Source organism: Echiichthys vipera, assembly GCF_963691815.1.
Source record: "Echiichthys vipera genome assembly, chromosome: 8".
NCBI classification, from domain to species: Eukaryota; Metazoa; Chordata; class Actinopteri; order Perciformes; family Trachinidae; genus Echiichthys; species Echiichthys vipera.
This window is the reverse complement of record NC_139833.1, coordinates 29,127,767-29,150,953: the sequence shown is the minus strand read 5'-3', so window position 1 is coordinate 29,150,953 and position 23,187 is coordinate 29,127,767. Positions and strand designations below refer to the sequence as shown.

The 23,187-nt window shown below is 41.7% G+C and overlaps 1 protein-coding gene across 1 annotated transcript in view; it reads left to right on the top strand.

Moving 5' to 3' along the window:
• Positions 1-23,187, top strand: part of LOC310950634 (proprotein convertase subtilisin/kexin type 4-like) — a 228,866-nt gene that overhangs the window by 133,558 nt on the left and 72,121 nt on the right. Inside the window, exons 7-12 of the mRNA XM_083918538.1 lie at positions 2,660-2,697; positions 3,479-3,558; positions 5,469-5,557; positions 9,940-10,112; positions 11,330-11,545; positions 12,221-12,324. Coding sequence (XP_083774664.1) covers positions 2,660-2,697; positions 3,479-3,558; positions 5,469-5,557; positions 9,940-10,112; positions 11,330-11,545; positions 12,221-12,324 — 700 coding nt within the window. The remainder of the gene's footprint in view (positions 1-2,659; positions 2,698-3,478; positions 3,559-5,468; positions 5,558-9,939; positions 10,113-11,329; positions 11,546-12,220; positions 12,325-23,187) is intronic.

The following is a 23,187-nucleotide window of genomic DNA, read 5'->3' as shown; positions in this document are numbered from 1 at the left end:
AGCAAACTCAAAGACTGGAGTAGTAAACGGCAGTTTTAAAAATGAATATTCCACTAATAGTCCCGTCACTGTACAAGATTGTATTTTTCAAAGTTTTTCACCACTTTTTCAACCGTGCAAACACAGCTTCCCTCTTTCATTCCTTCAACCACTTTTTTGAAAAAGGTCAACGTTGTGATGTGTGTACATATCCAAAAACCTGGTGATATCCCAGTCTTTCATAATATTTAAAAATAGGTGCATTTCTCCTTCTGACCAGAAAAATTAGCTTGTCTTTTGGGCATGCATCTCTGTGTTACTGCAAACTGTTGGTTTGTGTACAACAAGCATATCAACATACAGAGCTGACTGTAAACAGGCAAGAGGCCATAAAGAGGACATCATTATTATTAATACTATTACTATTTTTACGAAAAAGGTGTAATTTGAAAAATGAATGACTAATAGAGAATGTTAGTGTGCTGTAAAGATTACCAGCCACGCACTGGATGTCAGGCTTTTTCCTAGCGCTGTACATCCTTTGAGCCAGACCAAGTATGCAGTAGCTCTTCTTTGGCTATATTATTACCGTGTTAAAAGTTAATTATTATTTCTGACTCCTAACTGCGTTGGTTTGCCGCTGCCTGGTGCTGAAACACTGTGGTGAGGCAGACTCCGCTGCTGACAAAGCACCTGTCATGGCACAGGACGTGTTTCTTGGAGACATACTTTTTTAATGTTTCAGTACAGAATGTTGATGCTCCGACAGTGAAATCACTGCAGCCATGCTTTTGCAGCACTTTTTGCAACAAATGCAATGCATAATGTTAGTTGTTTTATCATATCCGAGCCATGGATGTTGGATCCATTTTTCCTGAAAGGTATATATTTTGGCCGTTCTGTATCTGGTAGGCTCTGACTCTGGCTGAGTCAGATGAGGCCATTGCCACTGAAGATGTTGGGTCAGAAGCAGACATCTTTCTGGGGACAGGGGAGACGTGTGACCAATATGGTTGCACTGAGTAGCATCATAGAGAATTGAAGATATTCTTACCTGAAAAGGACAAGTATCAGAGCGAAAGACATGGATTTGGAGCAGAGCACATGAAAGTCTCTTGATGTCACTGATGATAAAGTTGGAAGAAGGAAAACAGCAATCATGTTGGTCCATAGTGAAGTATCTCAGTGCACCTCTTTAAATCAACGGTATGCAAAAACTGGCTCAGCATGCTCGCTTGGCCTTGTGTTCAGTGTGGAAATCCAACTTGGCTCAGGCAAGGAGGAAAGTTGGCCAGAGAGCCTTTTCTCCTGGACCCTTGAGAATAAGAAACTAAAAATCTATAAAGATGTTCAGAGTATCAACTAGTGCTACGTTTCTCTTACAACTATGCACATAAAATGCTGTTGTTTGACAAGATGATCTTAACTCTGAACTGAATCTCAGTGGATGGAGACCATGAGATGCAATTAAAACGGCTGAAAGAATTCTTTCATGAACTTATCAATTTCTAAATGTATCCCAGAAAATAAAAATGCCTGGGATGCACTTCACTGTCAGAGAGAGTCTGAGTTTGATTCACATCATCAGTAACTCCAACTAGGTTAAAATACAGAGTGAAAATAAAGAATCTACTACATGCAACAAACTGTATATTAAAAACAACACCAACCTACCAGGAAAGGAAGTGGTGGACGAGGAGAGACTAAAGTATCAGTGGTTATGTAGAAGACATAGTTGGTTGACCCGGCATGGTATGGCACAGCATGGTACAGCATGGCAGGCTCCAATGAGACTTCACCCACCCAGGGCTCCATCCCGCCTGAGCTCAACACAATCAACGGCAAAACTGACTGCAGGTTACCATGACAACCCGGAGGCACTGCCTGCATGGGACAAAGGCTGGCAGGTCCTGTGTGTGTGTGTGTGTGTGTGTGTGTGTGTGTGTGTGTGTGTGTGTGTGTGTGTGTGTGTGTGTGATTGAGAGAGGGAGAGAGTGAGTGATGTCTGGCAGAGCAGGCGCGGCCCTCCTGGGGCCCTCATTCGTTTGTCTCTCGCTGAGACCACAGGAGCCCTGATGCAGCAGAGATGGAGGAGGAGGTGACGGTTGGGGTGAGGAGAGGGGGAAGATGGAGAGGGGGCAAGGGAAAGAAAGGCAACTGATGTGGGAAGAAAGGATGATGAAAAGATGCAGGAAAAGGTGTATAGTGAAGGATAAGAAAAGAAAAAGGATAGATGAATACATTTGAAATTTGAGGGATGAGAGATTATTCTGTGCCCATTTGTTCATTCACTCCTCCATCAGTCATGTACATTACCTCATAAAGCACAGCCCGTATCTTGAGGAAACTTGCTTTGAAAAATAGACTTAAATGAATTAATTACACCAATTAGCAGGATACTCCAAATTTCAAAGTTTTAATAAGCTGTCTACCACATTGCAAGTTGAAATGACTTGAAACAGCTCGTACATGTCTCCACAAAAAATAATGAAACAAAGAGTGCACTTAGGCATGTTCTGACTGTACCATTAAATTAAATTAAATGGCATTAATAACATTAAAAATGTGGAGTTGACGTTTTAAACTTCTTTCAGAGACTCAAATGTCTCCTCCCAGAATGAAATACCCAGATCATAGTTAGATTTCTGACTAATTTGCATGTTCTTTTTGTAATTTTCAGGTGTAGATCAAACAAACAAGGACCTGAAGAAAAACTTTGTAAGTAAACTTAAAATTAGATTTTTACAGTAACTGATGTCCGCTCAGTTTTATTCAGTACTTTACTCAGTAAAATATTATCATTCTATTGATCTCATGTACAGCAGGGATGGGTATGCGATATACTTTCTGATTCACTTGTCTTTTTTTATGAGGTTATTGTTTTCCATCAATGCTTTTTGCTTACAAAGCACGCTTGGATTTTCATTAGAATGAAATCTGTGTATTGACTTTCTCTTAAACTGCCCAACTTCTCCATTACTTAAAACCTGAGACAATAAAACACTTATATAGTGATACAACGGTTTTATTTTGTTAGGCTGGTGTAACACTGTCTAGCCATAAAGCATATGTGGAGTGGCAGTGTTGCTTGCTCCTTCCCTGTCATTTATAATCCTATAGGCACTTTGAAGCTCACAGGCCAACTTGTACTTTGTCAGAGCAGATTGTCTGGCATGGATAAGCCTGGCTGGAGAGAGATACATAATTGCTCTTGTACGGTTTGCTGCCAAGACATCCTCCTCCTGTTATGCCTATATACACTGGCAAACAAGTCATTCATGTTCACTTTTATGAGGTAGGCATAAACCACACAGACAGTCCCAGGCATCTCCGCATTGACAGTCATTGGCATCAGTCAGGAGAAAAATGTTGACAGACAAATTAAAGTGCCAGTATCAAGAGTTTTTCATGGGATTCCTTCCTTTTTCTGTCATGTCAGTCTGACGTTTTTGTGTTGAGCGTTACACTGTGTTCCATTTGTTTTCTGTCTGGATTACAGGAGGCCCTCGCCAGTTTTGACCTGCTTGTTTCACACGGTCTGTCTCATGATCCCATGCCTGTCAGAGATGAGGAGAATAGGTAATGGCTACTGTCTTTCCCTTCTTTTCTACAGAGTCAATGACCTGACCAATTTAATTAGCCCGGCTGAAACCAAATACTAGAGAAAAAGTGTAAAGAATGGATTCAACAGTGTATGTCTGCTATAATCTAAGGTGCAAATATTTGCTTACAGTAGTAACCTAACCCAGGGCTATGTTGGGTTACAGCAGGTTAAAATAAAACAAAAGACCTATTCACGATAGTACAGCCACTTTGTATTTTTTCTTCTGTGTGGAGTTTATGTTAGTGGTTCTGTCTTTTTTTTATTGCATTTGGGGTAGTTTACATTACATTAGCCAGCAAAGCCAGACCTATCTCCACAGTGTAAGCACTGGAGCATCGGTCTGGCTGGGTCATTCCTGTGTTCCCCGGGTCCTATGTTCCCCAAAGGGTTCCTATGTTCCCTGGTCGCACAAGCCTATGCCTTCACCGATTTAATTAGGCATTTTGTTAGGGTTAGGGGTTACAGTTAGGGTCATGGTTAGGGAGCAGTGTTAGGGTCTACATAAGACAACATAAGACCTTTTTTTGGGAAAAAGCGGGGAACATCGGGAAAAGTAGGGAAGATCGGACCTTTTTTTAAAAAAAGGGTCCTATTGTTCCCAGTCACATACAAAGCAGGGAACATAGGACCCGGGGAAAATAGGTAAGCTCCAGGTCTGGCTACCCCAGCTTATCATTCTGGGATATGGGGTAAAAAAACACTCTGGCTTATTTATATTTCTTTTAACAAAGTCACAATCGTCTTGGGTGGTGCTTAACCGTTGAGATAGCAGGAGGGTAGAAGAAGGCATGCCTTGATGTCACATCAGTAAGCCAGACTAGCATTCCAGGAAACTTAGCCAATGTTTTAGGTAGCGATACATATGCTAAACAGAGTGGTTAGTTCTCATCCTAAAAGCCTTTTCTCTTGTAACATTAACAATGAAACATGCATCTGACCTCTGTCTTATAAGTATATAGCTAAGCTAAGTAGCCAAACAGTGTTAGGCTACATAAGAATGAATTAAACAAAAGTTTTCAATCAAACTTTTATATTTGTATACTTATCATGTAAATTGTACAAGGACTAACTTACTCTACACTAATGGTCTTTATTTTCATGTCTCCTACATGGATCAGCTGGTGAGGATGTTCGCCTTTTGTTCTCCTGGGATATGTTAGCTTACTTCTTTTAGGACAATATCAAATGTATGTAGTAGTATGTAGTATGTATGTAGTCATCAAGTATATTTAAGACTCGTTTTTACAGGGTTCTCCTTTTAAAATGACTCAGCTGAAAACATTAAAAAGTCAGCCAGAGACTGCAATTTTCAGTTAGCTTAATTGCCTAGCTAGCAATACAATAAATGAAAGTACAGTATATAGAAACAAGAAGGCAGCTTTTGTGTACCTCTGTCTCAAATCAAGGGCCCCATTGTTCAAAAAATGATTTCTTATGGTAAATCTGCCGCCCTTGTCGTTGTAAACCAGTTTGTATTCCATGGGAGAACGGCTTAGCCATCAGAGTGGGCTCAACAAACAGTCAATCAGCCCACTGAAGAATACTGTTCTCACAATTAAATATTACAAAAGAATGTCATGGTAAATCTGTCAACCGTACTACGAAATTGTATTTGTAGTGAATATAGATTGGTGCATACATGAGTTGTGAAATCAAAAAATGCTGTGTAAACAGGAAATTAGCAGAATGCTTTCCTTGGTTTGAGCTGTAGTTTCCAGAATCTTAGTCTTTGTCTGTGCCACTCTTAAATCAGGATGTGCTTCATGTAATTGTCTGTCCGGGCAATTACTTTACACTTTAAAAAAGAAATAGATAAAAGAAAACTCACATCGCTGCATATTCAGTCTGAGTAAGTGGCTAAAATCTTATTCCCCCTGTGTTTCAGTCACGGTACCCGATGTGCAGGGGAAGTTGCCATGGAGGCCAACAACGCCTACTGTGGTGTGGGCATCGCCTTCAATGCCAGGATCGGAGGTGAGGAAAACAATACAGTCTTACCAAGACAGTGGGAGGCAGCACATTGTGGGTGTACTGCACTGGCCAAGATTATGACATGGCATTTTCAAAAACACTTTACTTATTATAAAGTAGTCCTTTTTGTGTGATAAATGCCAAAAAAGAATTCCATTTGGATTATTCTATAAAACAACTACAATCTGGACAACAGATGCTGAGCATTAGCATCATATACAAGCATTATATATATAAGATTTAAAAAAAAAAAGCAGATTTGTTTTTGAGCGACAGCGCGGCTTTCTGCATTGATACAAAAGACCTGCATTTGCAAAATAAAGAGGCACGTGACGGACTGATTATTATTATTTATTACATTTCAGTTCCTGTAGGAAATAAAATGAGATTTTTGACAGGATGCCTTGAACCCTTATTTAGTGTAACTTTCTCTTTACAGAACAGCTTGCCTGACATTCTAAATGTATCCCAGTTTATTTCCTGTTGCAGGGCATGTGAATGACATCCACAGACAGGAAGTTAACCTGGATCAAGGCTGGCGTAGCAATGGAATTAAACTAAAAAGGTCTATAGTCAATTGCGCCGCCATGTTAGTGACGCTGTTTAGTCAGTCAACAACGGTTGGTCTACCAGATGGAGCTCATCACTGCTGTTTGCTGCGTTCACTTAACTTCCAACTTCTGAATAAGAAATATAATAGGAACATGTGTGTGCGTGTGTGTGTGTGTGTGTGTGTGTGTGTGTGTATTTACGGGGCTAACATATTGGGGACTGACAGGAAGTAAAGAGGTGAATGTGTTTCAATAAAGTTTACAATAGAGAAAAAAAGTGATTTTGATAAGAGGAAATGAGGCGGACAAGATGGAGACTCCTGTAGGCGAGACAATGGACCCCGACGCATTTCTGACAGGATAAACTTGCATTTTTAAAATCGGAACTGAAGCAGATCTATGATAAATAAAATTAAACCCAAGGCTGCACAGATGAAACAACAGGGAAGGAAATCATCTGTGTGTTGGTGTGTGTTCAGTTTCTGTACCAGCACTGTGTGCAGGTTTTTAATTTAAAAAAAGAGAAAGAATTTAGCCAATTCATTTTTAGTTTTCTTTTTGCTGAGGCATCGAACAGTGTTTTAACACTTTTAATTTTTTTTGACAGGTTTGACAATGACTTTCTGTCCCGTTCTGTTTCCATTGTAGCAGCCAGTAGCTTTGGGCGTTGCTGGGGCCTGTTTCACAAAGCAGGTTTAGTTAAAACTCTGAGTCTGTTAACCCTGAAATGAGGGAAACTCTGAGTTATCCGTTTCACAAAGGAAGGTAACTCAAACCAGAGACAGAGCGGTAACTCTAGCCTGTTTCACAAAGAGAGGTAACTTAACCTCTCGGTCAGTTACCATGGTAACATGCTCTCTGAAACTAACCTGGTCGGGACCAGGTTTTTCTCAGAAAACCTTGAGTTTCTCACTGTCTCCGCCCTCTTTCAGCCACACACGGTGTTTGATTTCCTCATTCATTCAGTCAGCGGGCGAGTTTTGGCGTAGTATAGTTCTGTCGTCTGTTTTTTCAGAAAATCACTGCAAACATCAGTCATTAGAAGTTATATTAGGTGGCGACTATTTCACTACCATGGCATGTCCTTCTGATAACAATCCCGTGGATGAAGCTGCAGAATTACTGCGCAGAGAATTAAATATTCGTCGGGAGATGATTATCAGACTATTGATTATAGATGTTCTTGCATTTCCAGGCAATTCTCTTTTTGAGTGGTACCGTTTCATATCACAGCAGATATTGTGTGTTGCGCTGCGTTTTTTTGCAAACGGGAGTTTTTGTATACAACGTATAAAAATCATTCAGTAGGCCTATATAGAAGTTATATTAGGTGGTGAATATTTACACTACCATGGCATGTCCTTTTGATAACGATCCCGTGGATGAAGGTGACGCATTACCGCAAAGAGAATTAAATATTCGTCGGGAGATGATTATCAGACCGTGAAATAAACTAATAGGCTCCATCTCAAGCAGTTCCCCCTGTGATATTACTGTGATTACAACTACATTTAAACTTACGCACTGACCCGAGCCGCAATGTTCTCCTGCACCGTCTACCTCTCTTTTGCTGCTGCAGCGGTGTAAACATGCTCAAACTCACCGTATGAGCGCATTAATATTTCCAATTCCAGTTGTAGCGTAGCCCTTCGCTTCCCCGTTGCCATGGTGACTCGTCGAATCAGGGCTCCATTGATGCTGTCTTTTTATACTTGTGGTGCACGCGCTTAACTCCAGGTCAAACTACTCTGAGTTGATCAACCTAACGCAAATCTGCTGTTCTGGAACCGAAAACTCAGAGTTTCCTATCTCAGAGTAGATCAACTCAGAGTTCAGGGTTAGACTCAGAGTTTTTTGAACCTGCTTTGTGAAACGGACCCCTGGTTGCCAGGGTTGTCTGTTGTTGGGTGCAGCTACTGTAGGCTGGCACTGGGTGAAATGGAGTTTGCCAATCCTGCAGCTGCTTCGGAGCCTCAGTGAAGGGGGCGTTATTTGTCCCAGCAGCTGAGTGAGAAGACGGGCAAAAACCAGAGTCACTATAGGCCAAGCATTCACTCCATGGACTGAGAGAAAGGAGAGAAACGGCATTCAAACGCACGCCCAAATGGCTATGTTCATGGGGTGGCTGTGGCTCACTTGGAAGAGTGAAATGGCCAATGTCCGAAGGGTCGGCGGTTCGATCCCTGCCCTTCTTGTGCGGTTATGGCGCTATATAAATCCAATCCATTCTTATGTTTACTTAGCTGTAAGCGCGGTAACTGTCAGTCTCTGCACAGGAACTAATTTTTATGGTGCGATTTGCTGGAGGGGATGGGTTCAAACAGGCTCAAACAGACTCTGGTCTCCTGTAGGCTACTGGGTCGGGATTGACCAACCTGGCAACCCGACTGCTGGAATTATTTTCTGTTGTTGCGACTACTATCTTGAGACACTAGATGGTGGTGGCCTGCTCATTCTCCTTTAATGCAAATTAACATCTTATGGCTTGTTGGTTTTAAGCATAATCATTTTAATATTTGGCAGAGAATGATCTGAACATATATCTTGTTTTAGTGTGTCTGTCAGTCCTGGTAGTCTAGTTTTTGGAAGCCTTCCCCAGCCTGTGTTAGTCTTGTCTGTGGTGCCTAATTACAGCCTAAATAGCCACATCAACTGTGACGTCTAAATATTTCTTGCAAAAGAAAAAGACTGACAGTATGTCATTTATTCCGTGTGCATGTCTTTGGGTTTGTGTGACAGCGAAAGACTATGCGGTGACTGGCTGCTATTGAGCCGTGCTGACCCTGTTTAACAGCTCATTTTTTAGTGGGAGCTTCAGTAATGGCTTTTTTAGTGGTGGCTGTAACACTGGCGAGGGATGAATGAACCGTATACACAAGACAGCACATTTTCTGTTGTGAAATCAAAGATTTTTATAGGATCCTCTAAGAGTGCTATAAACCATAAGTTAATGAGGAGTACATTTTATGTTTGAGTAAGAAAATGTCCTACAGCCCTCAAACACGGCTCTATGAATGTGTCATCAGCACCAAGCATAGAGTATGAACAGAGGAATCCCTTGGTTGAACTCTGACATTTGAACTCTGCTCTGGGATCTCTAACCCTTTGATCCTCACTCATTTGTCAGAGGCTGATGAGAGTCTCTTGCAGAATTGACAAAAAGAGAGAAAAAAATAAAAACAGTTTGTGAGGCAAGACCAGGAATCTCTTTCCACAGTTAGTCTTAATTGCTGAGTCTGTTTCATCCTGACTCATAAACAAAGTCTGGCACACAGGAGATGAAGGGCCAAGACCCAAATGAAAGATGCATGTCCAGCTACTGGGTGCTGTTGAGACCTGTGCTCACTGTCTGACAATGAGCTTTACCTCTCTGCGTGCTCCTGTTTGCCTTATCAGAGTTGATGTTGTTTTGAAAGTATACACTTATGAACACTTACACTTCGATAAATCAGCAGAAAGAAGACCCGTAAAGCCCGGTGATTTAGATTGATTAGATGTATGTTTGTCACATATTGGCTTCTTATTCGAAATACATTTGGATGAACTGCAAGCATATTATATTAAGACAATTAGAAGAAGAGATAAACATTATACAATACAATCACCAGACAAACTCACCCTTCAGACACTCGCAATTCAATTCCATCTCAAAAGCCTCCACGATTCAGTGTGAATTATCAGAACGAGGACATCACAGACACTAAATTGTAGTGTAGTAGTAGTGATAGCAAAGGAAGAATATTTTGATTACAGTATATTTTTTAACCACATACCTAATTTTTGTTTTTTTGTTTTTCCTCCCATCTCTGTGTGACCCTTTTTTGATCCGTCCAGGTATCCGCTTGTTGGACGGCTCTGTCACTGATGCCATGGAGGCCACAGCCCTGACCTTCAACATCCACTTCATAGACATCTACGTCTGCAGTTGGGGCCCACGGGACGACGGGGCCGAGATGGACGGGCCGCATGAACTGACAGCACAAGCCCTTCGGCTAGGAACTCAGAAGGCACGGCTTTCATCTCCAACTTCACACTGCTGTCTGTCACATACAAAGCACACATCCACACTGTCAGTGGAGCTTAGATCGGAAGAACAAAGTGCAGTGTTGGGATTATCTAGACGGATTTAATACACCTATTTATTTTCAGGAGTTTACAGAACGACTGTCTGATTAAAAACGGCTCCAATTAAACTCAGTTATATGCACGTTATCTTTCTACCAGTCTATGGGTTTTCTCTCCGATTGCATCAGCTTGGGTGGGTGTTTTGAGATACAATCCTATGGTGTTAATTCATTCTCAGTAATGGATGGATTATGGAGCGGACACACTGGGGGCCAAGGTTCAAAGGGTCCCAACGCCTCCCTGAAGTCCCTGAAGTTTGAAGAGACAGTTATTATAGTTTCTGAATTGAACGTCAGAAGTAATCTTTCACATTTCTGAGCCCAGGGGCCCGTCTAATTATCTGTCCGTGTTTTGAAATGAATTTTAAATCTAACCCCTGACGTTTCTCCAATTCTTTTTGTTTTCAGCATTTGCGACATGTGCTTTGTAGCTTTAGCTCACTTTAATTTCAGTTTAGATTGCTGTCATCTGTGCTCATGACTTTACTGGAATAGGAAATGGTAGTGCTTCCACATTTTTTCTTCATCTATATGGTGCTGAAATCAATGGATTCATTGATCATATATCCACTTGGTACAATCATATCTACAAATGTTTTCATCATTGTTTCAATCAAGAGTTACCATTATCAACTCTAACGAACAATGACTCAACCCTTTAGATAACGCTGTTTATGATCCTGTATCAAATAAACCATAATAGCTAGAGCATTTGTCCTTTTTGCAGCAGAAAGCTACAGTAAATCATCTGTCTCTGATGAAAAACATATGAGATTTTTGTATATTTTTACTTCTGACACAATTTCAATACCTTTATAAGTTATTATGTTTAATGACTTGCCTTTTAGCTTGTGCAGGTTGTAGGTGTGTGATTCATTTGAAGGTACTCCAAGTAGGAAAAATACCAATGTACCAATGCACTGGTGGACCGTTTCTATTTTTTCCAAGAATGTCATGATGATTGAACCTTATGCAAACATATGGTGTGATATATACTTTCATATGTGATATTTGTAAGACTCTGCTGACCGCTAGATGGAAACTTCTTTATGAAATCCTGTTGCTCTTTCACTCTGACGTCCCTCTGTTTGTGTAATCAGGGCCGAGGTGGGAAGGGCAGCATCTTTGTGTGGGCGGCAGGTAATGGTGGAATGCAGCGCGACCACTGCGGTGCAGATGGTTATGTTAACTCCATCTACAACATTGCCATCGGCGCTGTCTCTCAAACAGGGAAGCCCACCTACTTCGGCGAGCCCTGCCCCGGTGTGATGGCCGTCACTCTGACAGGGGCTGGCGTGGGAGGCTTACTACCTCTGGTTAGTGCGCATGTACCTCCTAACACTTCCAACAGCAGTGTTTATCATTAATGAGTGTGTATATGTGTGTGTGTGTGTGTGTGCCAGCAGCCTTGCTCTTTGGCTCCTGTGAGCTGTGAGAAGCCTGTTAAAGAGCAGCGACTGGTGTGATATTTATAGAGGCCTGCCAAATGACCTAGGTGACTGCTGGGCACACACACACACACAAATGCAGACACACAGAAGCAAACGAGTGTTAATTGGAGGTAAAGCATGGCTGTAGTGCCTGAGAAAGGCAGAGGAAGAAGTGGAGGTGTTGATGGAGGTAACAGTGAAAAGCCAGGAAGAAATGCAGTGCCAACTACAGAAACAGAAATGTTATCAGTGTGATATCACCCCTGTCTGCTGGGATTCCTGCCCTTTTCCCCCTCACATTAGGAGGTGGCCAGAGTAGACACAAGTTGCTTTTTTAATTATCATCAAGGTAAAACTGGGTTTTAATAACTGTTGCGGTGGGGGAACTCTACTGGCCTGATTGACGCAGAGCTGCATTCTTCTTCCAAAAAACCTCCCACAGAAATTCACGTCAGTAGTTACAGTAGTTAGTTAGACGGAACACCTCGCATGCACCCGTCGTTTATCTACATACAGCAGCTGCACCTCCCTATCAACTTATTTGGTTTGATGTTTCCCCAGGTCACTGTGACGAACATCGGTGATGGCTGTGTCACACACTTTCCAGGAACGTCCAGTGCTGCTCCGATTGCCGCAGGGATTCTGGCGCTTACGTTAGAAATAAAGTGAGTCTTTCCACCCGGTCCTACTGCACACCAGCAATGCTACAATAATGAATGTGATACCTTATTGATTTTTCTAAGGCCTCAGTGTGTTACTTCAGAATTGTGTATTCTTACCGTCTGAAGGTTTTAGTCTCGTTATTATCGTTATTTCATTTTTTGATGACTGATTGCCTCTATCTTCTGCCAATGCTATTGTCACTGTTAGTCCCCCATGCTTCCTTTCACAGAAAGGTTGCTGCTTTTTTCACCCACGTCCCTCCTCAACACCTTGTCTTTGGCTTCTCTGAAGAAGGCAGCTTTGTTAGAAGTCGTTTTCCACTCAGCCCTTTTCTGCTTTACAGTTGTACTCCGTAAGATTCCCATATATTTTATTGCCTTTTAAGTTAATATCTATCAAATAGTGCGTTTAAACAATGGTGATTGATCACATGACCCATCAATGAAGCACTTCTACTTACCTTTTTGCCGATTATTCCAATCCGTGTGTCTGTGGCGACACCCGTGGGCTAGATGTAAATAAGCCGCCATGTTAGTGACTCTGCTGACAGTGGCTGGTCTCTCGGCCCAGATCGTCACCAACGGCTATGCTGCGTTTACTTGTAATCGGAAATCGGAATTTCCAACTTCTGAGTCAGGCTTGTAGTAAGGGCAGAAGTGTAATAGAAACATGTGTGTGTATGGATTTAAGAGGGGAACATATAGGAGATGGACTAGAAGTAGATAGGTGACTGTGTTGCAATAAAGTTCACAAAAGAGAAAAAAAAATACAATTGTAAACACACATAATGACCGTGAAAGTGACAAGATGGAGGCTTTGAAAGAACAGGTTCACCTGCAGTTACATCTTACCACTACAGAGGGCGCTAGAAACAAGGATCTCAACTCTGAGAGTACAACTTTAAGTATGTTGCTAAAAAATCTGAAATCTTTCAGCGCTGATTGTTCCTTCTGTTTCTGCTATAAATCAATCAGAGCATATTGATTATTTGACTTTCCAGTTAGTCTGGCTCACCGGATCTACAGCGTTGGGATAAGGCCTGACGCCACGCACGGGCACAAGGGCACCTTTGCTGCTTCTGCTGCTTAGCACCGCCCAAAACAATTCTGATTGGTTTAAAGAAATGCAAACAACACAGAGAATTTTTTCCCCATCCCACTCTTTTGTACATAGAATGATAAGCTGGTGCTGTGGTGAGAGCTCTGGCTATGCTTAGACTACTTCTCAGTTAAACTGTTGCTTATTTTTGTGATTATTAATTGATTTTTTTTAGGGATGGTTACCGGTTTAATGATTAACTGTGGTAAAATTCCAGGCGGTTAGTATTGCCCTTTCATTTTTTGTTTTAAAATCATCATTTAAAACCGTGTTTGATTACCACACTTTAAATAACTCATGGTAAATACTTCACAGCATCAACTAAAGTTAGCAACAGTCTCCCAGATGCAGGGAAGGCATTGTGGGTTAGTTTTTAACAGAGAGAGAGAGAGAGAGAGAGAGAGAGAGAGAGAGAGAGAGAGAGAGAGAGAGAGAGAGAGAGAGAGAGAGAGAGAGAGAGAGAGAGAGAGAGAGAGAGAGAGAGAGAGAGAGAGATGTTTTATCATTTTTGTTTAATACATGGCTTAAACTATTACTCAATTATCAAATTATTGAAGATTCATTTTCTATCAGTTGAAGGAAGTCTTACATTCAAATTCTGCACCTTGCATCTCTCTTGTCTCTCCTCCCCACTTCCCCTTCTCTCTATTTTATAACTCCCTCCTTTATTGCACACCATCTTTAGCTTCTTACCCTTTATTTTTGTGTCCGTCTAAATATGCAAATAGGTTTCTTCACTCTTTTTTTTCTCTCCTCTTCTCCCCCCTTTGTCTCGTCTTCCTACCATTTCCCAAGCCCCCTTTTTCTTCATCCCTCTTAACTCGCCAGCTGTCGGTGTGGCCTCGGGCCTGGTGTTTTGTGGTGGTATCAGCGGCGTCTACGCCTCCTTCATGTTATGGATGGTACTAGAGGCTGGCTTTACTGCTCCAGCTGTCATGCCACGGCGTCTCAGTCTCAGTCGCTTGGCTGCAAAATGGAGCACGGGTCCCCTGGGCGAGGCGACTCCCAGGACATTACTGTTAAAGGCTTTGTCGTGACCCGCTGCTACTGACTAAACTATATATCACCTCTCTGGCTCACATCGCCAGCATTCTGCTCACGTCTTTATGGAGCTGGGCTCCCTCTCCCTGTCTCTATATCTTTTGGGTCTCTCTCTCTTTTTCTGTATCTCACACTTGCTCAATCTGTGTTTCCCTCGTTCTCCCAACGTTTCACACCGCTATACTCTCCCTCACTCATGCAAACCTATGTTTTTTACCCTCTGATCCCCATTCATCAGAAACAACCTGCCTCATATATAGCATCCTCGAGGCACCTACACATTGGTATATACAGACATTTAATACACATCTTTAGGATTACAGATTTAATCCCTGTCATCCACTCTATTTTCTATGTCTCCATTTTCTCTTCATACAACTTCCCTCTTCACCGTTTCTGTTCTAGTGAGAAATGCTCAAACATTTCTTGCAATATTTTGCTTTATCTTTGCTAATTTATGAAAAGAAAGAAAGCACTTACTAAGTGTTTATGACATTAAACAGACTTATTTGTCATTCCTGATATGTTATGAAGGTTTGCTGCTAGAATTGCAGCGTACAGTGCAAATGCAAATTGCAACATATTCTCATCAACAGGTTCGTATGTGTAGAATCATTATATTTATTTAAAAATATATTAATACACCCACAGGGCGTTTTGAGGAGTACAGAATGAAAGTATTGCTTTTCCAAAAAAATATATACATTTAGTCTGAATTAATATTTAAATGTTCAAATGTTTTGTTTGAAGTTTGACAATGTCCCATTCTGTTTCCATGGTAGCAGCCAATAGCGTTGGGCATTGCTGGTTGCCAGGGTTGTTTGTTGTTGGGTGCAGCTACTGTAGGCTGACACTGGTTGAAATGGAGTTTGCCAATCCTGCAGCTGCTTCAGAGCCTCAGTGAAGGGGACGTTGTTTGTCCCAGCAGCTGGGTGAGCGGAGACGGGCAAAAACCAGAGTCAGTATAGGCCGAGCATTCACTCCATGGCCTGAGAGAAAGGAGAGAAACGCCATTCAAACACACGCCCAAATGGCTATGGTATGGTAACGGTAACTGTCAGTCAAAGTCCTCTGCAACACTTATTTTTATGGTGTGATTTGCTGGAGGGGATGGTTTATCATAAATAAGTCATAGAGTGTGGTCTATACCTACTCTGTAAAGTGTCCTGAGATAACTTTTGTTATGGGCTGGGTCTGACGAACCTGGCAACCCGGTTGCCTGCTGGATTTATTTTTTGTTGTTGCGACTACGATCTTGACACTAGATGGTGGTGTTCTGCTCAGTCTCCATATTGAACCATATGATGTTCTGTTTAATGCTATGAAAGAGTTATTACGATATTTCATGATATATGACATTCTATTTAACATGCTCAAATGTTAGTGTTGTGTTCAGTCAACAAAAGATGAAAGTAAGGGTTAGGCATCAAACAACTTGGCTAAGATTTTAAAAAAATGCCTTGGTTTGACTTAGTACTTCCAGGACACCAACTCCGGATTTCCTTCTTTACTCCGGACGTAATTTCTACAGTAATAAATACGCGGATTACATATAATTTACAGTGCATTACTTTTCGACGATATATGTTCAAACAGTGAATAAGGACAGCCATAAAAATGGCAGAGAGCCTAATTGGGCGTACAGTGTGTTGCCATATGTTATCAGGACAACCTTAAGTGTTTTGCCGCCCTGACAGTGTGATTGTGTCACTGTCTATCTGTCTCTCTGACATTATGTCGGCCTGTCTGTCTGTGTTCCTATCTGTCTCCATCCATCCATCTGTCTTGACACCTGTCCAACAATCCATCAGGGTAAATCAATCCTGCGCTCCTCCTGTTTGTCAGTCTTTCTGTCTCTGACTGTTTGTTTGTTCACTTTATCACTTTATCGTGTCAGATTCTCTGTCACTGTATGTTTCTTTCATCTCATTCATTCATTCTTCTTTTACACTTTTCTGAGTTTATTCGGGCTGCCAGTCTGGAAGTGCTTCCAATCAATCAAACAGCAGCCGTTAAAATGTATGACAATTGTTTCAAACTCTTTTAATCTGTTGGTTAATTTAGCCATTTAGTGACAGGAAACATCAAAATCATCCACTCCGGCTCTAGTGCTCCGTGCTAACTCCATGTAGAGTGATAATGGGCCACTGTCATTATCCAAAGTAAAATGTCTTGTCTTTGTCAATTAAAGCTATGGTCTACATTCTGAAAATCAGTTGATCCTCTCAGAGAGATTTGAAACCTGTTTTCAGTCCTAAATCCTGGCGTAGCCTTCTCCACCGCTCAAAGGAATCCCTGACGTTGACTCCTCTTTGGTTCCTATGTAGGTCACATTTCCTCTTGGTTTCTGCCTTTTCCACTTACGTTTTCTCTAACCTTCTCCGTTGGGGCGAGCAGAGGACGCTCGCTGGTATCGGTCTTTTCCTTCCCCATGGTAACAGAAGCTACAGTAGCTGAGCTGCTAAGCTAATCACTAGCCTTCAGAGTTTACAGAGAGGGAGGGAAAGTGGGAGGGGACGAGGTGAGATGAGGCGGGATGAGGAAGGAGCAGGGGAGACGAGGGTATTTCTATGTAGACCTACGGCTGATAGAATAATGGATTTTTTTGGTTCTTTTTTGCTGTTCATATTGTGTAGATCGGACTACAGGAACATAAACGCCGTATAAACGATGTTAACAATCAGTACTAATATTTCAAATCGTAGACCATAGCTTTAAGGCTGTTAATGTGTTTGAATGTATAAAACAAATGACAAATTATCTTTGTTTATGTTTCGAGCTCATAAAGGTGAGGGTGATTTTATCAAACTAAGGTAATTCTTATGATATATTAATATATACGTACATTAGGAAATTCCATCAGCATAAAAGTCATGTAATGTATCTGCACACTCAAACAAAAATATTCTATAAACATTGATTCCATTCCCTTTTTCCCACTTTCTCTCTTTCTGCCTGTGTCCATTGACTGAATAAGAGAAATAATGTATTAAACATTCTCTGTGGGGAGTTGAGGAGTAATCAGCCAGTGATCTCAGTGGGGAGAGTACATGGAAAAGTGAATCCACTCGCTCTAATTGGTCTTAACTCAAACACTCTGACAGTCACGCGCACACAAAAACACACACACACACGCACACACTCTTTCTCAGTGAGTGCATCAACTGCGCTTATGTTTTTCATTTGAAGTAGGGTTTGGCTGTTGCTAGTCTTGCATAGACAGACCTGTGTCAGTGCTGGAGTACAGTCTGGCTACAACTGCTCATCATTCTTGTATAGGGCGGGGAAAACAAAAACTCTTGCTTATTTTAATTTCTTTAAACCATTCGCAATCGTCTACGGTGGCGCTTAGCCGGATAACAGACATAGTAGAGGGGGAGGTGAATGGCTGACATTTAGCAACACGGAGACTCTGTCCCAGTATTGAACATCCGGTAGACCGTCACCTTCGACTGACAGCCATTGACCACTAAGCCCAACATTGTGATTATTCAAACTTATATGTAATCAGAATCCCCCCTCCCTCCAGCCCCACGCCTTTTCATAATCACAAATAATCCCAATACAATTAGTGTCCTCAGTTTGGATGGCTGTAATTTTGTACTGACTGGACAGAGAGAGAGAGAGAGAGAGAGAGAGAGAGACAGAGACACACGGAGAGAGAGAGAGAGAGAGAGAGAGAGAGAGAGAGAGAGAGAGAGAGAGAGAGAGAGAGAGAGAGAGAGAGAGAGACAGACACAGAGACACAGAGAGAGAGAGAGAGAGAGAGAGAGAGAGAGAGAGATGGGATATTTGGAACAATTTTGATAACTAATTAATCATTTAAGACCATTTTTAGAAGACAATGCCAAAAATGTTCTGGGCAAGCACTACTGGTACAAAACACACTTATTTTACAGTCTATGGGATGCACTCATTTCCGATGAATGTCACAATTGATAAGATGACAGATATCCTCACCTAATGGTGGATAGAGCTCATTTTATGCTCATATGAGTTGATTAGTTTGGATGAGCAAAGCAACATGCCTGAATAGGAGTTTATGATTATTCATTTTGAATTTGAACACACCATCACATTTTAGTCAGTTAAAATTATAGTACCTTTATAAGAGTAGCCCACGACAACATCCTCTATGGTGTCTGTCAATGCCAATTAGGTCATCATCGCCCAACACATTTGAAATGTAGTGAAGGTCACTGGAATGCCTTGTGTAAGAGATTCTGCTGTATCATACTTTACCTAACAAATCCAATTAAAAAAAACATGATTTATTAAAGGTTGAATATGGAGAATGAGCAGAACACCACCATCTAGTGTCTCAAGATTGTAGTCGCAAAAACAAAAAATAATTCCAGCAGTCGGGTTGCCAGGTTGGTCAGACCCGGTCCAGTAGCCTACTGGAGACAGGAGTCTGTTTGAGCCTGTTTGAACCCATCCCCTCCAGCAAATCACACCATAAAAACAAGTATTGCAGAGGAGTTTGACTGGCAGTTACTGTTAGCGTTAGCCGTTCCAGCTAAGTAAAGATGAAAGTGATGTTAGCATCAAGGAGAAACATAGCCATTTGGGCGTGCGTTTTAATGGGGTTTCTCTCCTTTCTCTCAGTCCATGGAGTGAATGCTTGGCCTATAGTGACTCTGGTTTTTGCCCGTCTCCGCTCACTCAGCTGCTGGGACAAACAACGTCCCCTTCACTGAGGCTCTGAAGCAGCTGCAGGATTGGCAAACTCCATTTCAACCAGTGCCAGCCTACAGTAGCTGCACCCAACAACAGACAACCCTGGCAACCAGCAACGCCTAACACCAGGCTACTATGTTAACTTTGTAGCAATTAACTAATTCAACACATCAGTATCAAACAGTATGCATTTACATCCTCGAAGTGAAAAGGTATAAAGACGTTTTACGCTAGAGCAAAAAGTAAAATTATATTTTTATGTCAACTGGAAAATATCATTGACTAAATGACAGAACGTTATAATACTTATTAGTTATAACTGAACCAGTAATACACACACACGCACACACTAACTGTCCATGATAGAAACACGTTCACATAGGTGGTTGTTTTCTCATGTATTTCACATTAACCAGAGGAATCAGGGCTACGCCAGCGGAGTGTATTTAAAGGAAATTGCAGGCATGCAGTTATTGGACTTGGCTTAATTGATAAACCTATTAGTTACACTTGTTCAGATAACATGGGAAGAATCTCAGTCTGCTCACAGTCACTCCAAATGGGTTCACTTAGGCTTAGAGTGCAGCACATTAAGAGAAGATTACAGAGCGATGTGGAGCGTTTTACCAGTCCATGCCTCGCTACTGTGCGATTAATAGAGACAAACCAAGGGCGGAGACAGAGCGAACATTGGACTCTGACACTCCACAGGGTGGGGACACTCTGTACACTACTGTATGTGTGTGTGTAGCTGTGGAGCAGTGGGGGTTTTAGATGTCTGCATGTCTGTGTGCGTGCATCCAGTGGGTGATATGACATGTTATGAATGTGTGTGTATATGCACGTGTGTGTGGGTGTTCTTTTCCTTGTGCTGTGTGTGTCTGTCACTATATTTGGGTGTGTCTGTGCTTCTCTATAAATGTTCCGTATATCCACACGTGCCTCGGCCTCTCTGCCTTTCAACTAGAGCCGTGCTCAGCAGAAGATCTTAACACCAAGTGTCCAGGCAGAAGATGTGCTTCCTGGGATGAAACAGTCAGGTTTAAACCTCTGCTGGTCTTGTACCCTGCTGACTAGCAGGCTTGGCCCTTGTTTCCTTTAGTTTCTGTTAAAATAAAAAAAATAGAAGAACAAGAAAATTGGACATGCTGAGCTTCAATAAAGCAGTTGGTAGGGTGAAAGCAAATCTGTCAATATGTGAACTGATGTTTGAGTTGAAGCTGACGGGGGCTCAATTCGATGACACTCCTCATGTTTAAATTGGACCATTTCAAGCCCCAAAATTACAACTGATCCAACCTTTTCTCCCACTCCAATACAGGTGCTCTTTTTTCCCAAAATATAAAATCTATAAACTTCTTCTAAGCTTACCAGAGGCCGTAACTACAGATCACTTTTGTGAAGAGGCTCGTACATCAACATGCTCTGTAGGTTTCAACACATTTTATTTGGATTATTCAGAAAGTTGAGGAAATTGTGATTACAGTGCATCAACCTCATCAAAAACAAACACAGCATCACATTCAACTAGTCCAATACATGTTATATACAGTTTATGTTGTATGATTACTGGTGTAGAGTACAGATACAGACCTTAGAAACAGCGCTGAGCTTTAACTCCACGCTTCTACGCCTGTTTATCAAACCACCCTGCTCATGGCTTAGTTGACCACACTGCTAAACAACGTAGCTCGTCTGATGGAGTTCCTTTCGCTAAAATGTCATTACTACAGTAATATGATGTAACATCGATCCTATTTCCTGGGCTGTGTATCAAGCTTTCTGAAACAGTCTTTCAAAATACATTTTTGACAACAAAAGGGCAGAAAATGTGCATCAGCTTAAGGAAGCAATTGAACAATTCTGAGGACTTGTTGGATCTGACGGATGGATCCTTACAAATATGATTGGTTCCTTCTATATACTGTGTAATGTTCCAGTGAACCAAGAAAACTAAATTATGATATTTAATCCAAGTGTGTATTTGAATGAATCTGAAATAGTATGGATAAATGATGAAATAAACATGATCAAATCAATAGAACCGTAAACATAAAACTTCAAGTAGATGAAATTAACTGGATGACCCGCAAAATGTAATTACTGGAGAATTGACTGATCCTATGTTAAATATTCTCGTCTTTTTGTTTTTCCAACAGCATTTGCAAACACACAGTATATTGTATATAGTGTATTCAAAGGAATTATGTAGTTTGTCCTCCCTGCAGAATTTCATTTTTGTTGGTTGTTTACCAGAAACAAATGTCGAGCGTGATGCTTCTAAATGATCGGGAGCTGACAGTGTTTTCCTCTGAGGCCTGATCCTTCCCTCTTTCTTCACCCCTCCATCTTTCTGTCCCCTCGATTGCCCATCTTTTGCGTTCTCTCCCCTGGGCTGGACACTTTGTCCTTGCGCTCCCTGTCTCCTCCTCCTCCTCCTCTCTGCCTGGGCCTAGTGTAAGTGATAAATTATTCGTGGGCATGCTCTGAGGGCCCAGGGCTGCTCATTCCTGCACACAGAGGACTAGCATTGATCCGGCCTGTGGTTCAACTTAATTGGAAACCCAGTTACACCAGCTACAGACACACTCCGACACACACAAACACAGCGCACACACACTCGCGCACGAACATGCACTTCCAGACATGCCATCTACTGTAAAGCTGTTTTAATACACACATATGCGCCATTGTACAGCAATACACCCGTGTATAGGTGCGAGGGTATTACAAATGTCAACATAATTATGCAGCACACACACAGACACACACAATCCCCTCATGTATTCATGCATTAAAGTGTTACAGAATTAACATCTGCCTAAGTATCAGCTACAGTATGTATGTTTTATGATTTAATATTGCACATATGCAAACCTGAGTGTGTATTGCAGTATTTTATATACACATATTTCCTATGAAACGTGCTAAATAAATAAAGTTTAAACACGCACTTCAGCATAAAACTCACAGAAATGCATGATCTGACACACAAGGACAAGTAGATGGACACAAACCTCTGCACGCACACACACGCACATGCACACACACACACATATGCACACACGCACAAACACACACACACACACACACACACACACACACACACACACACACACACACACACACACACACACACACTTTATAGTTACTAAGCCTGCATTCTAAGCAGCACTAAAGAGGAGTAACAGTCCACAGTGGAGCAATATGGAGGCCCAGGGTTATCGATTGGACTGAGACACTGACTATCATACAGCTAATAGATTACATCAGACACATCGGAGCGGCCCAGTCAATGAGGCCTGATCCTATTAACTGGGGATTTGTAAACAGTTGTGTGCTCACTGTGACTGCTGCTGTGCTGCTTTGTGAGCCTTGGTGAGGGGAGGAAGGCTGTAAGGGTCTGGAGGAGGCTCATATATCGTTGCACTCTGCCCCAGTCTCCTGTGAGCTGCGGCCCGGTCGAGTTCATTGGCACGCTGGACAACATGCTTTAATTTTATTGTCTTTGTGTGATGTTCGTGATGCTTCTGTTGCTGTTGACCCTCCTAGCTGTTGTGTTCTGTCTAGCATGCATGAGTTGGAAGTCACTTGTTTTTTAAGATTCCCATTAAAGGCTTGGTCATACCAACATTGTAAACCTTTGATAAACTTTGACTTATGAATTCACAATATTTAATAGCAAAACAGCTTGACATTGCTGACCTTTCAGGGAATAGGCTGTTCTCACAGCAGACGTTTTGACTTGTCAGAGCAGAGAAAGGACAGGTGTTACTAATACTAATGATGGCTTAGTTCTATTCAAGTGTTCCAGTAAGCCGAGAGAGTGAAGAAGTATGCACAACACCAGGAGCAGCTAAATGGAAGTTAGCCCACATGCGTTTCTTGCTGTGACAAGCCAAAATGTCTTCCATTAAAAAGGCAGACGAAAACTTCAAATGGAAAAATTGAAAAGCTATCACTTGCACCGTCCACTTTCATGTAACCCTCCTCCACCGGAGTAGCTGCTCTAGAAAGGCATGGTTCAGTTAGAAAGGACTTAATGG